This window comes from Hydra vulgaris, chromosome 10 (genome assembly GCF_038396675.1).
Source record: "Hydra vulgaris chromosome 10, alternate assembly HydraT2T_AEP".
In the NCBI taxonomy this organism is placed as follows: Eukaryota; Metazoa; Cnidaria; class Hydrozoa; order Anthoathecata; family Hydridae; genus Hydra; species Hydra vulgaris.
The window spans coordinates 39,026,137-39,044,507 of NC_088929.1; the positions used below are offsets into that span (position 1 = coordinate 39,026,137).

Here is an 18,371-nt window from a genome sequence, read left to right on the forward strand (position 1 = left end):
ATTTCTTAGTTTTTCATTTACTGATGTTTTTATTTCTATTTTCTGCTATTAAGAGTATTAAAAGTGCAAATCCTCAAACCATTGTAAATATGCAGACATATCAAGCATTAATATACAGACATGATTTTGACAACAAGTATCTAAATATTGTGATCTTGAAGTGAACAAGGTTTGTGTTTCTTAGATATAAACTTTGAGTTACAAAAAATACCATTATCCAAACAATGCTTATTTGGATTCACAACTTCTGAAAGTTTTGATCTCTGGAAGATTTATGAAAACTTTGATGAAGTGATGAAGTCATGCTGGGTCTTGCTAAAATTGCCTTGAGTTATCTGACCCCTCAACCAAAATCAACTAACGTGGAAAGGTTAACTTATAAAAAAATTATTACCAAAAAAAGCCTTCAAAAAATCTTGTTTTGTTGCAAAAATCTACAAGTTACCAGTAACCAATCTACTTAAATTTCAATACTAAATTATAATATCATTTATTATAACTTAATGTAAAACGTGAGTATACATTCAATGAAACATTTGTAGAAATAACAAAGACGAAATTGCATTTTTAGATCATATTTTGTAAACAAATAATATTTTGGCTTAGCTGAAATTTTAAACTTAGTTTCAGCAAAAGATTTGCCAATATTTTGATTTCGGTTTCAATTGTGAAACAGTTCAACCAAAATTTCAATTAATCTTGATCTATCGCTAGTTTAATGTAAGTATTTTCTTATGATGTAACCGTAACAGTATCATTAACAGAGTATAATCGTATGCATACCAATATACAGTTATTTATTATACATTGTCATACATAACGGTTATGGTATGTTATGGTTAGCAAAGTCGTGTTATTTGCGGGGATAATTTAACTATTTTGATATTTCCTTGTTTGCATTTATGAAACTACACGCTCAAAGGTGTTACAGCAAAATAAAGTCATATATTAATTCTTAAACAAAGCTAAGAAAAGTAATGTTGTGTTCTAGGCATTGCATTCAATTGTAGCAACAAACTCCAACATCTTGACCGATTTTAAAAATTTGAGTTTTAGGAAAAAGTTAATTATAATTTAGATGAGATCTTAATGTTTTAATCTTTAATCTTTTAGATAAGATCAAATCCTAATAACGGCAAAATTGAAAGAATATTTTCAAATATCCAGATAGTTTTCAAAAGTTTTCTAATTTTTCTTTTTTAAAGTTTTGGAGGTTTTTCGACAATTTTAACTGGGAAGTTGTACTTAATATAAATCACAAAGTTAATTAGGCCAAAAGAATTCAAAATATGCATTAAAAGCCCAATTTTTGGCTTAAAGTTATTGATACTTTTTATTATTTAAGAAATTCGTTTAAAGTTATTTTTTCAATATAAACCAATTGTTCAAATAAGTCTCTTATAAATTTGCTTATGTTTGAAAAATATATATATATAATACAAATAATTTACAATTTGAGATTTAAAAACTTTAAGTATATTGACATCAAAGTTTCACTTTAATAATCAGACCAGATTTTTTAAAGAAAACACTGCAAACCAAAAATTTGCTTTGCAGAGGAAAACAAAAATTAAGAAAAAAATTACATTGACTTACCTATATCCACAATTTTTAACTAAAAGTGGAAACATTTCGTTTACTTCTTTGGATGCGTAAATGGGGTATTTTTCTGTTAAAATTTTAAACAGACTATTCCTGTGAAATAAAATATAACATTATAACAAACTTTAAAAAACATACTTAAAAAACTTTAACAAAAGTTTGTTATTCAAGTTAACAAAAATCAAAATATATTTTTATTGCGATGTGTAAGCATAAGTTATACATACACATTGCAATGTGTATGCATAAGTTATACATACACATCGCGATGTGTATGCATAAGTTATACATACATGTCGCGATAAAATATATTTTAATTTTTGTTAACTTTAATAACAAACTTTTGTGTTATACAGTATAACCAGAAGCATTTTCTATGCAAGAAAATACAACCTTAATACACTTTTTAGTATAATCCTCAGTTTATTTTTATTTATCCTTAATTTATAATTGAGAACAAACAGTTTTGTTCTTCATGAGTCATTTTAATTAAAAAAAAAATTTGAAAGAAAACATTTTACATTTTACATTTTTTTTTTCCCCATAATTCACCTCCCCAAGGCCAAAAAGGCCAGTACAGATGAGGAGCCTACTTGCGGTTATAACTCTCTCTCTCAACTCTAAAACTCCGAAACACGAACCTTGATGAACAAGGCCGCTGCGCGGAGAAACATGTTGAGTGCGGTACTACCAGGGACATGGTGGACATTTGTCCCAAAATTTACCAACCACCCATTATTTATAAATTGCATAAAAATTACAAAAACCTTTTAATACAATAAATAAAGCTTCTTTAAAAAACAAATTATAAGAATTTAAAGTATAAAATATTTTTAAACATGCACTAACAACTCTAACTAACAAAAAAGCAAATATAATTTAGGAAAAAAAAGTTTGTAAAATAAAATAATATATTGTAATAAAACAATAAAAATTTACTATTTCAATTATTTTGTAATAATAGTATACCATGTTTCAATCTCTTGAGAAGTGTAAGTAATTCTTGGTATTACTTGGCCACTATAACAAAGTAATCATTCAACGAATAACAAAGCAATCAATCAATCAATTTATATACAACATATATACTCAATACACAAACAACCAATACATATTAAAAAATAATCAGCAATTTTAATAGAATTAAAGAACTTTTAAAAAACCATTAAAGTAAATAAACTATAAAAATCAAAATTACTTAAAAATTACATAAAATATCATACTAGTGATAGCTTTTAGCAATGGAAGCTAACTCAGTCCTTCTTTGACGATAAACTGGATCAGTAAAGCTCTATCATAAAATTATGTTACATTAAAATCAAATCAATCAAAGTTTTAATAAGGTTAAAAAAAAGTTCCAAAAATTTCTCTTTATCTCCACCTTATACTTAAGTATACCAAAGTGTATATTAGGAAGTGACCGGGACCCCATCCCCGTTCCTGGCTAAAAATGAGACATTTTTTGCAAACCCGGACCCCGGCCCCTGCAAAATTATAAGGTTTAGCAGGGGTAATAGCTGGGGCTAGAAAAGAATTTATAATTCTTTATATATTATAATTTTTTGCATATATTTATATATTTTTAAACTCTAATTTACTTCCAACAAGATTGCAAGCAACCACTATGAAGTTATGAGTTACTTTAAAATAGAGAATAGGTTTAAATAGTTTAAAATACTAGAAAACGGTTAACTGAAGACTTAAAAAGTCATGTTGTATAAAAAAGAAAAACATGAAGATGAGTTAGAGTTATGTTTTTTTGATGTGCAAAGAAAAAAACTGGATTAGTAAAAGTTTTTATAGCATGAAGGGACAGATACATTAAAAGGATGCAACTTGTTGAATAAGAAGCCAAGCAAGAATGAGTTTGAGCATTGACCATGATAGCTTTTATTAAAAAAAGAAAGAAATCAACCTTACAACAATCGGAGAGTGGCTTAAGCTTGGCAGATAAATCTGGTCTAATTACATTTACAATGTGCTTTTAAACTTGGTCTGAGAGTAAGAGGGTTGTTATTCATCAATATAGGAAGCCAACAAAATTGCAGTATAAATGTCAACACGAGATTATGAAGTTGAGTCACCTGCAAATAGAGCCACTTTAGATGTAAAAATTTCATGAAGATCGTTATTGTAAATAACGAACCTTGTGGAACCCTTAAAGTTACTTGAAAAAAAGAAGAGCATAGGCCTTCAAAAATAACTTTATTTAGTTTAACTGCAGTTAGAAAGAAATAATTTCAAAACCTTTACATAAAAAAACTAGTAACAGAGTGAAGATTAATCGTAGGTTAGCTGGAGAGGTCTAAGTGTTTTCTAGAATTTTGAAAAATTGGAACCACTTATATAAAATGTACTTTTTAAAATTTTAGCAAAAACTGAAGAGAGTTTTGGAGAACACTTTTTAAAGACTATGATGGAAATCTATTTTGGAGCATAAATTGTTTAAGTGTTTAATTGAGAATTAACTTTAGCATTGAAAGCCAGATTGATTTAGATGTTTAGCAATGGATTAATCTGTTTAAGTTTTGTTTAATTAGAGTAAGATTTCTTTGCAAATAACTCTACTTTATTCTGGGGATAAGTAAAAAGATCAAACCCATTAGAAATTAAATGTTAGACTTACTTTAGTTAATGACATTGTTGAAGACTAACCAAAAGTTTCTAGAACCTAACACCTGACAGAAGATTTAGTAAACTGAGAATAACAGAGCTTAGCATCTGACAGGACCATTCTACATTGGCTTCTTGGAATAATAAATAAGCATTTGTTCTTAAGAGAGATGTTTCTTGTGAAAAATTGAAAAAATAATTGTTTAATAAAGCAACTGCTCAAGATAGTGAAAAATGTGGAGTAGAATGAGGTATGACTTAAAATTAAAGAGTAGGAATAAAAGCTCACCAACTTTTAGTCCAGAAAGAATAAAAGCTTCCAAGATGCGCTTTATGCATACATATTATGGATATAAATATATATGTTTGCTATTTATTTAGATGCTGTCATACAATATCCTTTCATATTAATATAAACTTTAGTATTTATATGGTGCAGTATTTCCCAAAAGAGAAGGTGATCAGACGGATGTGTGTTTTTACTCTAGCAAGACAAGAAAAGGAGGAATAAGGAAACACCCATTATGAAGTGCATCATGCAAGATTTTTTCGCTGGAATGCATTTGGAAAACTAAGATTTGCTTCGGCAAACTAGGATTCAGAAAACTAATTCGGAAAACTAGGATTTGATTCGAAAAACTAGTATTTGGACTAGGATTATCAGTTGCTTGTATCATTCTATCAATGTGCGTTACCGTTAATTTGAAATAAAAGTAGTGCTGGGTTTATAAAAGCAGTGGTGTGCTTACTAGAAATAAAAGCAGTTGTTCGAAATTCCCACTGGACAATCATTTCAAATGCTAGTTCAGAATAACGATTAGCGATTGCGGAATAAGCACAATTGGAGAATTGCACGAAAACTTATTGTGAAAGTATTCCCTTAAGAAACTGATTTCGCACAAGGAATTCTCACTTAAAAGCCATAGCGCTAAATATAATAACAGTTGGAATAACAAGTTGAGAAGACTACACACAGTTTATATATAACTAGTTGTTTATAATTTAATATTCAAATATAGAAATAAATATAATACAAAAACCAACATGGATTCTTAACAAAACTGAAATGCAATATCTGTTAACGATCAATTCTAAGGCATATTTGAGTTATTTAACCAATATTTTTGAAAAACTAAATATATTGAATAAAGAACTTTTATTTAATATAAAAGGATCGATGGCATGGTTTTGTGAAGAGACCAAAATTAAATATCCTAGCACAACAGAATGTGCAAGAAAACAATTATTACCATTTCTTTCTTCATGCAATTTTTTATCCTTAAAATTTAATTTTGAACCTTATAACACAAACTGAATTAACAAATGGATTCTTTGCAGCCCTCTCACTCTAGATTGCTTCTTACTCTCAGGTATTTTTTGTGCCAACAGTCCTAACAACAGATTGTTATTGCCATCCAATAAGCAAAACAAAAAATGCATAGAAGTCAGTTACATATATTGGTTCAAAAACAAGGTTACAAATCATCTACAGAAGGGGTTGACCAAACAGTCTTTGTATGCAACATATAAAGAGTTTTCGAAAATGCTACCTCAACTTCAGATTTACTATTTAATTAAACACCATCAAGTGTCTGTTTATCGCCACCAAATAGATAATATTACGGATAGTGAACTAATAACACACTTTGGTTTTAGCCAAAACTATAGCTGTATTCATCAAAAAAAATTTCAAAGTGTTTAATGGAGACTTCACAAATAACAATCTTCACTGTTGCAACTTTTGGTGAAGATTTAAAAAATATGTTTGCTTATTTAACAAATAAAAATAAACAGCAAAACATGCATCAGTGTTTTCCTTAAAAAGACTATTAAGGTATTTTTCTGTAACAGTTCAATTTTTATCTTTTGTATTTATATATATATATATATATATATATATATATATATATATATATATATATATATATATATATATATATATATATTTAAACAACTTTAAAAAGTATTCTACACAATAGAGTGCTCAATGTTCTTAAAAGAACAGAGCAATTATATATATATATTATATATATATATATATATATATATATATATATATATATATATATATATATATATATATATATATATATATATATATATCTTTGAGGAACGCAAAATATTTGTAATACATTTTTAAAGGCTTATTCAACCAACTCAAACATGCACATAGTAACGTTTTGAAGTGATGGTATATCTTCTCAATTTAAAAACCGCTTAATGGTGAAATTCCTAAAGTATTGTCAAGTGACTTTTAACATTCCAACTTTTAAGTAGAATTTTTTTGAAAACTTTTTTGAAAACTTCTACATATTTTCATATTTAAAAAGTGCCTACTTTACTCTTCTTTTTTATGAAACATTTTTTTCTAATTTGAAGAGTTTAAAAATCACACTGAAATAGCGAAAAAGCAAGTAAATGTAAGAAATAACTTTTGTAATCAAAACATAAATGAAGGAGTTTGATACTTTTAAAATTGTTTTTGTGTTATGTAACACAAATTAAAAAATTTTTATTACTGTTTATTAAAAATAAGATTAAATTTAAGTTTAAAAAAAGCGCGTATCTATTATTTTCACTTTGATTACGTCGTACTTTAAATACTAAGTTAAAAATAAAACTATAAAAATATTGTGTAAACTTTTAAAAACTACTAAAACTTTTTAGTTTTTTATTAAAGTTTTTAAAGTTTTTTTAAAATGTTTTTTAATGAAATTCTTACACTAGTCATTTGAACTTATCAAGTTTATTTAAAAATAATTATGCTTTTAAAATTTTTTAATTATAAACTTTTCAACCTTGTAGACACGCACAAAACATAACAACAAATAAACATTTTTTGCTTTTTTTTATTATTGCATAAATATGTAATACTTATTAAAGTGATACTTTATTTTTATGCGCTCGATGAAGTTATATTAAGTTATAAGTTTTTTACTTATTTTCGTTTATGTAAATACAATTCAACCTAAAAACATTTGCATATACATATTTGTACGAGCTTTATTTTGCCCATGTAGATCATATTAGGGTGGTTCACTTTATAATGGAAAAAAAAATTGGTTCTTTATCATGAGCATTTTATTTTTCAGACTCACTAGGATTTAAAACATGTATAAACCATACTTTAGACCATATGAGCTTATATAAATAAGCTCTCATTTTATAGTATTCAGCAGTTGCATTAAATGAAAATTTTGCAATGTTTAAGATGCTGTTTTTAGATAAAAAGAACAATTATAAGTTGCATTCTGAAAATATGGAGTTTGTTACCACATGGAAAGCATCAGTCATGAGAAAATTTGTAGAAAGCAAAAGAGCATTAAAAAAGAGCAGCAATGACCAGGTCACAAAATCCTTTCACATTATGAAATGCTGAAGAATTCCTCCTGCTGCGAATATACCTTTCTTCTTTCTGATAATCAGAACATCCATGAGTTGACTCAAGCAAGCAGCAAGGCTTTTTATATCATCCACTGAGACACATTGAGAAAAGAGAACATGAGGAATGAACTGCACTAAGGTACCAGAGATGTGGGCCAATCGTTTTTAATGCAGTCTGAAAAATGGAGGGAGAAACATCCTTATAATCAATAAGAAGCTTAATGGAATCCAAATCATTCAAAGGTGCATCTGCTGGAATTGGACATTGAACTCAAGCATTAATGTAAACTAAGGATGTAAAGATAATAAATTCTGCAATTGATCTGTCTTCATGTTTACTCAGCTTAAATTGATGATGGAAGAGATAAATCTTCACGATGCAGATTATTTTAGACATTCACCTTGCATGGTGATAAGGTCTACACGAAACATGAAAACAGAACCTAAATTCGGGGAATTCCTCTCAGGAAGATAAGATGAGAGTCAGAAGTTTTTGTAATCTTCACATTGCAAGTATCTGGAGTTGTCTTTCAATTGTAGGATAATTGAACAAAATGTGAGGACTACTTTTAATGGCTTGAGCTTTTTCTCCAGTCAAACATTGTGACATATACTAAATTCTGCATGACTTATTTTCGGTCAAAATGTCTTAAAGCACTTAAATAGCAGCACTTCTGGTCCAGTTGTACTATTTCCAAATATCTTTTTGAAATCCACTTTATATCACTTTAAGTATATGATGTTTACATGCTAAACAGATGTCAAAATAAGTGTCTGACATCAGAGCCCCTCAGATTGTTTTTGAGACCTGTTTGAGGAGGCAACTAACCATTATTAATTTTTGCTAAAAAACGAACAATGATTTGCTGCCCTCTTTTAGCAGGTCTCAAGAATTGTCTGAGGAACAGCGATGTCTGACACCTATTTTGACCCCTGATGCTAACTAAAGCACCTTCTAACTCAATTTCTTTTTAAGAATAGCACATATTCCATTAATGTGGCCTGTGTTTGCCACAATTGTGTCAAATGACATGGCAGATATCTTTTGTGTCAATCTCTAATCTTTTATGATATTTGCAGTCACCTCTGAAACAAGTTTTTCAGTTCCTTGTTTAACTTTTGGCACACCCAAAAGCTTTTTAATACCTAATCCAAAAGCGAGTATAGCATCACGGTCTTCCTTCTATGGACAACCACCTATTATACCAAATAATTCTCATCAAAATAGACTACCAGTAGACCATCAACTTGGAAGCATTCTTTAATATCAGCTGCTTTTTTGAATCAATGCTTGTTTCTGGCTTTTTGCACGCTACTCCTTTATAAAGCAATATCTTTTGCATCTGCATCGCTAACTCTTGTCGCAGCAAGGATGTGAACTTAATCCAATGAGATTAAGAGCATCAATAGCTTTCAAGCAAGTTTCAGTTTCAAGCAAGTTTCAGTTGTTTGGCCGATCAGTATCAATTTGATTGGCACTGGAAAGAAGTTATTGCCATCTTCCTTCTCTGAAAAATCACTGCTGCTTAGTACTGAGAGGTCAACATGGTTATGGAATACAGCAACATCTTTTCCCTTTTCCTGTGCAAGTCTTTTAAGTAATCTATTCTCTCATTTCTGAGTATACTGTTTCATCTTTGCCAATGTTTTGTCTTCAAATCCTATTACCAATTTGCATTGAGCTTGTTGGCCAAGTGAGAAAGGCTTGTCTACTTCAATTCTGATTATGGCACGAGCATGCGCCCGATGTTAAAGATGCAAGCTTCTTTTGCATGTTGAACTTCTTCTCTTCTTTTAGCATTCTTCTCAACCTCTCAGCACTTGTCAAGCAATATTTCCAATTTTTTGATAGCCCATTTTTTAGCCGTAGGTATATAGACTTTATCCCATTTGCTCAACAGCCAAAACATTTGTCACAGTTGGAAGAACTAGTTTAGAAAAATCTTCAGATGGTTCACCAAAAAAAACGAACAACATTTTTTGATCATAGTCATAACTAAATATATACTTATAATAGATATTTATATTTATACAGGCAATATAAATAGATGTTTGTATAGCCGAAACCCTTAATCTTACAACACTTGATTTTTGTAACTAAATTGAAATGCGCTAGTGAATCTGGCTATTCATATGAAAATCTAATTTTCTAGAGTTTTCTAGAATTTCCAAAAACATTCTTAAAACAGTTTTCTACATTTTTCTAGAAGATTCTAGAATCTTCTAGAAATTTTGTAGAGTCTTCCAAACTTTTTGGAATTGTATATATTTTTCTAGAAATTTTCAAAACCTTCTTACATTTTTTGTGAAGAAATATATGTATATATATTTTATATATATATATATTTTATGTATATATATATTATATATAAATATATATTATATATATATATATATATATATATATATATATATATATATATATATATATATATATATATACATATATATATATATAAATATATATATATATATATATATATATATATATATATATATATATATATAATATATATATACATATTTTATATATATATATATATATATATAATATTTTAAAAAAAATTTTATGAATATAATTGAAATAATAAATGATATAAATATTAAATTAATAACTATTATTAAAACTTTTTTACATACAGGGTGATTTCCATCAAGCTCTAAACCATAATTTAGCACATGACTAGGGTGCTGATCTAATTCTGCCTCATTTTTTGGAAACCAATGTACTATAATAAATAAATGATACTATAAATAACTAGATAATAAATATCACTGTAATGATAATTACAATAATATAAATAATAAGCTAGTTGATGAACTATCTTTTGCCTTTAGAGGCAACTTAATTTCAAATTTTACAGTAAAACCAATATCATTCAAAATATTTCTCAGTAACTCTAAATAGTCCATCATCTAAATTTGTAGGAGGTACTCTAACAAGTCTGCAATAATAAGAATACAGATAGCAATGGTATTTGAGTTGCTTATTTCTGTATAATTTCGTAAACAGGAATTATGGGATATCTAGTACAACTAGATTTATAAACAAAAATTTTGGACACAATTGATAGGCAGTTTGTTAAAATCAATTTCTCCTAAAAACATCTTTACTAACAGAGCAGTATCGTATTAAAATAACATATATAATAACTTTGTTGCTTCAAAAAGAGTTCAAAAACATGAAAAAATAATAATAATAATAAACTTATCATAAAACAAAATAACTAAATAAAATTACTACTATAGTAAGATGTTAAGAATTTTGCAAAATTTTGTAATATCTAAGCTGTTGTTAAATAAAAACGATACTATCAACAACAATAACAATAATAATAACAATAATAACAATAATAATAATAACAATTTGATTAATAAGAATAATGAAAGTAATTATTACAAAATTTTCTTATTTTCTTTTCTATATTTCCAATGTAAAATTTTGTCCTATCTACAACTCCTGCTACAGGTAAATTTATTAATTAGAACTTTTTTAAATGAGTATAGATTACATAATATTAACTTAATATTTAAGGTTAACCTAATATTTAACCTTTTTAATTAAGGTGTTTGTTTTTTTGTTTATTTATCACATCTTTTTATTTTTTTATATATAACAATATAAGTGTATATATGTGTAATACAATCTAATAATTTTTTTTTTTCTTCTTGTATCTATCTTGAGTAATATTTAGTCTATTCTACAATTGCTATCATTGGCAGGTTTATTAACTAGAGCTTTGTGGAGGAGACAAATTTTGACAATATCGGGGGTATCCAGGTAGTTCAAAATGTTTTGCAAAAAACTACAGATTATCAATCAAATCTAGCTGCACTTTTTTGCAACTAAAAAATAATTTTTTTCAAAAGTAATCTAAATATGAATCTTAAGTAATGCTAAAAAATGGTTGTTTAATGCAGCAATTTGTTATATTTTGCAAAAAGATAAGAAAAGAGTCTAACTTTAAAAAATTTAGAAAAAATTTAGTTATGTGGTGTATTCAATATAAATAGTTGCGTGTATTCACTTTCAACAAAATAAAGAGTTTATATGTTTTGTCTACCAAGAAACTTGATGATTTAGATGATGTAATTTGTTAGAATTGTTGGGCAAAAACTTTGCCACGAATGGTATGATACGAATGAGTATTTGAAGTCTTTTATGTATGATCAACATTAGGGTTGTCAAATGTTTGGATTTTTGTTGTTGTTTTTATCAGAGGAAAACACCATAAAAAGATTTATTTGTACAGGTTTGGCACTGTATGCTCCTCTGTAAAGGCTGGACATCTGGCAAACCTGATCAAGACATTATCAAGATACTCCTAAAACATTTCACTAGTATTGTTACGTTTCAATCGGTAACACTTTAAAAATTTTCAAAAAAACGCAAAATAAAATCTATATTTGTGACGTACTTCAACTATGTCTTAAATTTGAGACATCAATTTCCAACTTTTTTTGTATCTTTTAAAAGTGTAACCAATTGAGACGCAATGTAACGTAAAAAAATAGGCGTAATTAAAATACGTCTTAAATGCAGATTTTTTTTACGTTACGTTACGTTACGTCTCAATTGGTTGTATTTACGTTAGAAAATTGATAGAAAATGCGCATTTGACCGCAAGCTTTCAAATGCGCATTTTGTATATCAACATAAATTCAATAAGATTTTTTACGTTGATATAAGTTTTATACTTTGGAGAAAAAACTACCATGTCAACAATTTTTTACCCAACAACTTTGATTTTTCGGTGACTGAAGTAATGGTTTTCTAATTTTTAAGGCTAACTTCTACAGAATTTTCCTTTTTTAGTCTTGAGATTTAATTTTTCGAAAATTATTAAACGTCTTCCCCTCCTCCCTTGCATTAATGACTCAAGAGTACATTTTTAAATATGAATATGATTAAATATATTGTACTTAATGATTTTAAGATTTAATAGACATTGACATTGTTTAAGGATCGCTGATCAGATCTTTTTTGAAAGTGGTGTGGTAGATGATAAACATACAAAAGTTAGATTTTTTTAACTTTAGATTTTTTTAACTTTTAAAGTTAAAAAAAGCCATTAGATCAGTTTTTTAAATTTAGATTTATTTTTACTTTTACGGAAGAATTTTTAACTACCCCGAACTTTCTATTTAAAAAATTGAATAGCAAATTAATTTTTATTTTAAATAGTAATTAAGTACAAGTTTAATTCTTTAAATAGTAAAGTTCGGGTACGTTAAAAATTTTTCAATTTTTCTTTTTTTTTATTAGATAGGTAATAAAATACTACATACAATAATATAAATATGCGTTTAAAAAAAATAATAATAAAGTTATCGAAAATATTAAATGTAAAGAAAAAAAAATTGTGTGGTTCTAGGCGACATTTTAATAAAACCGCACACTTAAGAAAACATTGAATTTTTCAAATTAAAATTTTTTTTTATTTTTTTTTTAAGACGACTTATATTTATGAAACTATATTAAAGTTTTTACATTTTTTGCAACAAAAAAGTTTAGTTCCAACTACATATTTCTTTGGTTTTTATTAAGTATTTGATTCCAACTGGACCACCACTTGCCCAGTCAGGACGAAAGTTTCTTTTGGCTTTGTATATCACAAATGGTGGTGCAAAATGCCCATCAGCGTTGCAGCAATTTTTTACAGTACAATGAATTTTTTTATTATTGCTAGTAAGTTTAAATGCATGTCTTGTCCCTTTTTGACACACTACGGTTGCTTTGCCTTGATCACCCGAAAAACCTGTTTCATCACAATTCCAAACATGCGACCCGGAAGTTATGCCAGTCTGCTAATATTACTTGGCGACGCATTCAAAACAACGATCAATTTTTTCTGGCGTACAAGAAGCGACTCTTTTAGATGCTAAGTTATCCGCTTTTTTTGTTGAAATTTCTTTTGACCATCTTTTCATAAAGGCATAAACCAGTCTTTACCAGGCTTGCCATTTTTGAATAAGTGCAATTGATCTTCGCGTTTAAGATAGCCACATACAAATTCTCAGTTTTCATTTCGGGTTAAACCCCATAACCCCACCTATCAAGTAATTGGAACGCATGCACCATCGATCTGACTGTTTCATTTGAGAGTACCATTGTTGTACCTGAGCCATGGAAGCCGTTGTTGTTGTTACTTTTGTGATCTTTGAGTGTTGACACTGGAACGCCATATTTGAATGCAGCTTTTCTCAGTAGTGTTTTATTTTCTTTCATATCAGTTAATGCGGCTAGTATATCGTCTTCCTTGTATTTTTTGTCTTGCTTGTTGCTTTTATTTTTTTAGTTGAGATGTTAAAGTGAGTGAGTTAAATTGAATTGAGAGAGTGATGATTATATTGAGAAATAATATAATAATTGGTTTTTAATGAATAAGAGTCTATTAACGAGTAACATTATATTTCATTCATAATTAAACCGGAATTCAAACCGGAGTTAATTAGATAAAGATTTGTCACTTGAATCGGCATATAAATTTATTATTACTGCAATTTCCAAGTAATAAATACTTTTTTATATTTATAACTTGTAAATTGTAATGATTGATTAGTATTTGCACTATACTTCAAATATGTATTTTTATTTTTTTATTCTTATATATACATACATTTACTTACATATATTTTCATATACTTATATATGAAGACATTTATATATAAAAATAAAAAATAATAAAATAATAAGAAACCACACGTTACAAGGTTAAATCTTGTAAAGTTAAAAATGTTATTTTGTGTTACGTTAAGATAACAGACATATGATACGTAACGATACGTAAAAATGTTACGTCGCCTTACGTAAGCACGTTACTTAACAGTTTCGTAACATTACGTCTCGTTACGTAAAATCTCTACGTCTCGTCACGTATAATTAACAGAAATTTTGTAACACGTATTGTAACCTGGTTTCGTTACGTAACGAAACTTAAAAATGTTTTAGGTGATATGTATGTAAAGACAGGATAGTAGCAGATAGTTAATTTTTCTTGGGTTAGTAACAATTCATAATGTTTTTACTTGCAATAAAACTTAAAAAAGGTTATTATAAGTGATTAATCTTGCAAAATAGATACTGCAAGTAATGAAATTTACTAAAGGCTATCAAAAGACATAAAACTTTAAAAAAAAATTATATCAAGTCAGGTATACGAAGTACTCAACCATATATATTTTTTTAACTTCTTTTTACATAAGACGAGCTTAGTGCTAAAAGTACTTAAGTCAGAAAGTTAATGTTTTAACACTTTAAAATAAGAATTGAAACTGGCTGATCAAAGTAGATTTCCTTAAAACATATATTTTGCGACTTAAGTGCTTTTAACACAAAGCCCTTCATATATTAAAGAGCTTAAAAAATTTAATATTTTGAATCTTAAATTTTTTTCCTGACTTATGAAGAATTTTTTTTATGCTTTATAATTCTTTCAGATGCATTATTTTTATGTTTTACATACAAATAATATCTTGCAAATAAAAATATTTGACTTGAAATGACCTTTGCGCAAGTGTTTTGACTTGTAAAATGTTTCGATTAGCAGTACTAGCTTACTCTCACGTTGTGTCTTTTGTTACATATGATTACTATTAAGTTTTATTTGTGGAATTGGTTATTTTAGTTATTTACTAAAAGCCAAGAAAACTATTTGACTAAGAGTATCTAAAACGTCTTAAAACATAAGAAAATAAAATTGATTGTAGTAGGCTGACCATTGCCCCGGTCTTTACGTCGGAGAGCGAAGCTCTACACTAATTTTAATTAGTTTGGCGCTGTGCTCTCCTACGTAAAAACCGGGACAATGGTCATCCTATTGTTAGTAATAACTTCTTTTTTTTAATTTTTAAACAGCAAAGTTTTTTGTGAATTCAACAACCATTTGACATTCTTCTTAAAAAAGGTTTCGTTATAAAGGTTAATTTCTATTAGATTGAATTATATATGTATATATATATATATATATATATATATATATATATATATATATATATATATATATATATATATATATATATATATATATACATATATATATATATATATATATATATATATATATATATATATATATATATATATATATATATATATATATATATATATATATAAATCAACCTAATAATAACCTAACAGCTGATTTACTTTAAATTTAATTTGAATTATATGTAAAATCCTCATTTAAAATTATATGATAACCATTTCGATACTAAAATCCCCATTTAATAAACTTCTCATCTTTTTTTCATTAAAAAAAAAAAATACGTCTGCCATCTATTATTATGTAGTCTATTATTACACTTATTTTTTGATATCAAGTTATAGATATTTAAACTAGAATTGAAAAAGTTATAATAACTTAAGTGAAAACATCATAATTTTTTGTAAAATTGTTAGATTTTAACAATTTTTCACCTTATAAAATACTGTATTAAAACCTTTTCTAATGATATATATAACAATCTAGCCAAGTATAAATAACAAAGGGCATACAGAAATTCCTACATACCCTAACATACAATCTTTTTTTTCCACAAAATTCTTATCAAATTTTCTTTACTCTAAAGAGCCAAACAAAAGTTACCCCCCTAGCCTCGTGTATTAATTTTGAACCACATCATCTATTTCTATCTTATTTAATAATTTTCTAGGTTTACTTTACATTACTCATCATAAAAAAAGTTTGGAAAACTCTTATTGAAAAAAGAACTACAAAAGTCAAATAAAAGAAAACAGTTTATTTTAAGAAACAAAGTGAAAAAAAAAACACAGCAGTTATATATGCTAAGGGTCTACTTTTGAGGCACAACTGTGTTTAAGGCCGGCGCCATGGGTGTGTGTATGAAGGTGGGGGGAGGGATGGGGAGGAGTTGATACTTCCTCCCCTCCCCCATCAATAATTTTTTCGTTCATTTAGTCGGCAAATTTGATCCTTTTAGAGAAGTCAGTCGGCAAATGTAGACCCTTTAGGCAAATTAGTCAGTAAATTTAAACAGTCAGTTGGCAAATTTTAAAAAACGAGGACTTTTTTTTTCAGTCGGCAAAAGTTGTAATGGCTCCGCTCTCCCCCCTCCCTCCACGTGACACCAACTCGCGCCGGCCCTGACAGTGTTCAAATCATTATAATCAACAACGCTAAATTGCACAAATATACAAAACAAAAAAAATCAAAGGTTTTCCTTTGCAGAGCCTTAAGTTAAGTAAAAATTGCCTAAAATGTCCTACTTCTGTTTTTTAAATAAGTTTGGCGTTGCGTAATTTATAGATGATATCTAATATATAAAATAATTAATATTTTATATTTTTTCTCCTCAGATAAATTTTTTTTACTTAAAACTTTTTAATGAAAATTTTTACTTAGTGTATTTAATTCATGGGCGCCAGGAATCCTTTGAGTACTGGCCCCCTACAGATCAATATACAAAAATTGACTTGTACAGATCAGTTTTTATAAGTTGACCTGTACAGATCAATTTTTATAAATTGACCTGTACAGATCAATTTTTATAAATTGACCTGAACAGATACACTTTATAAATTGACCTGTACAGATCAATTTTTATAAATTGATCTTAAAATTTCAATTTATTATTTAATATTTAATGAAAATAGCTTTATTATTTAAGTAACTTTATTTAATTTTTTTTTATTTATTAACTTTATTTTTTTTTTAATTTTTTATTTATATTTAATTTTTTAATTCAAAATATTAGAAGTTTCTTAAAAATAAATATTTCTTTTTAAATTAAATAGCAAAAATTTAAAAAAATTGAGAATTTGTAACTAAATAAATAATAGATAGAATTACCGGCTGTCTCTGTAGTTTCCATACCTGAACAATATGCAACGTCGTAAAACAATGTCAAAATAAATATACAAGATGATAAATATACAAGATGATAAATATACAAGATGATAAATATACATATATTTTTTTAACACTCCTATTGATTTTTTTTACTCTTCGTTTATTAAGGTGTATAAAAACGATTAAGGAATTTTTTTTCTGCAGTTGAATAATTCGATTAAAAGGGTTTGGTTATAATAATAAAACTTTCATTTTTTTAAATTTTATCTGATTTTGTTCTATTTTAAATATCTTACATATTTTAAGTACTGCATTCCAAACTTAGTAACAAAGGCGTTGCCATAACAATTGCGTGCGGTTTAGATATCTTTTAATATCGACCGTCTATTCCTATCCTATTTAATAATTTTCGAGCTTTTCTTTGTATTACTCATTATAAAAAAACGCCTAAAAATTTAGAAAACTCTTATTGAAAAAAGAATAAAAAAAGTCATGGAAAAGAAAACGGTTTTATCTTAAGAAGTGAAATAAAGCGTAGCATCTCTGGCATCTACTGCCTAAAATAAAAACAGTTCTTTGAAAATAAGGAAATATTTTTGTCGAAATTGGCGGTGCTGTACAGTTGACATTTAAATAATACAGACAAGTACACCTCTAAATAAAAAATAAAGTCATTATTTGTACGCGCGTATCGTGGCCATAAAATACCGTTAATTTTAGTAATAAAATCTGTTATTATGACTATGCGCGTACAAATAAGGTTTACACTTTATGTAAATATGAATGATGAAATATAAAATAAAATGAAATGATGAAACATGAAATAAAAATGAATTATATTTTGTCCCAAAATATAATTCGAAACTAACTTTATTTTCAGTTCTTTATCGTGGACCTTACTTGTGGAAAATGTTTCCCAAGATTGTAAATACACATAAAACTAGTATAGAACAGTTTAAA

The 18,371-nt window shown here is 27.3% G+C and overlaps 1 protein-coding gene across 1 annotated transcript in view; it reads right to left on the reverse strand.

Moving 5' to 3' along the window:
• The window catches only part of LOC100209208 (phenylalanine-4-hydroxylase), a 40,194-nt gene that overhangs the window by 14,273 nt on the left and 7,550 nt on the right, over positions 1–18,371 (reverse strand). The window contains exons 3-7 of the mRNA XM_065807981.1: positions 17,412–17,435; positions 10,240–10,328; positions 2,826–2,893; positions 2,572–2,622; positions 1,597–1,695 (exon numbers count right to left, since the gene is read on the reverse strand). Coding sequence (XP_065664053.1) covers positions 1,597–1,695; positions 2,572–2,622; positions 2,826–2,893; positions 10,240–10,328; positions 17,412–17,435 — 331 coding nt within the window. The remainder of the gene's footprint in view (positions 1–1,596; positions 1,696–2,571; positions 2,623–2,825; positions 2,894–10,239; positions 10,329–17,411; positions 17,436–18,371) is intronic.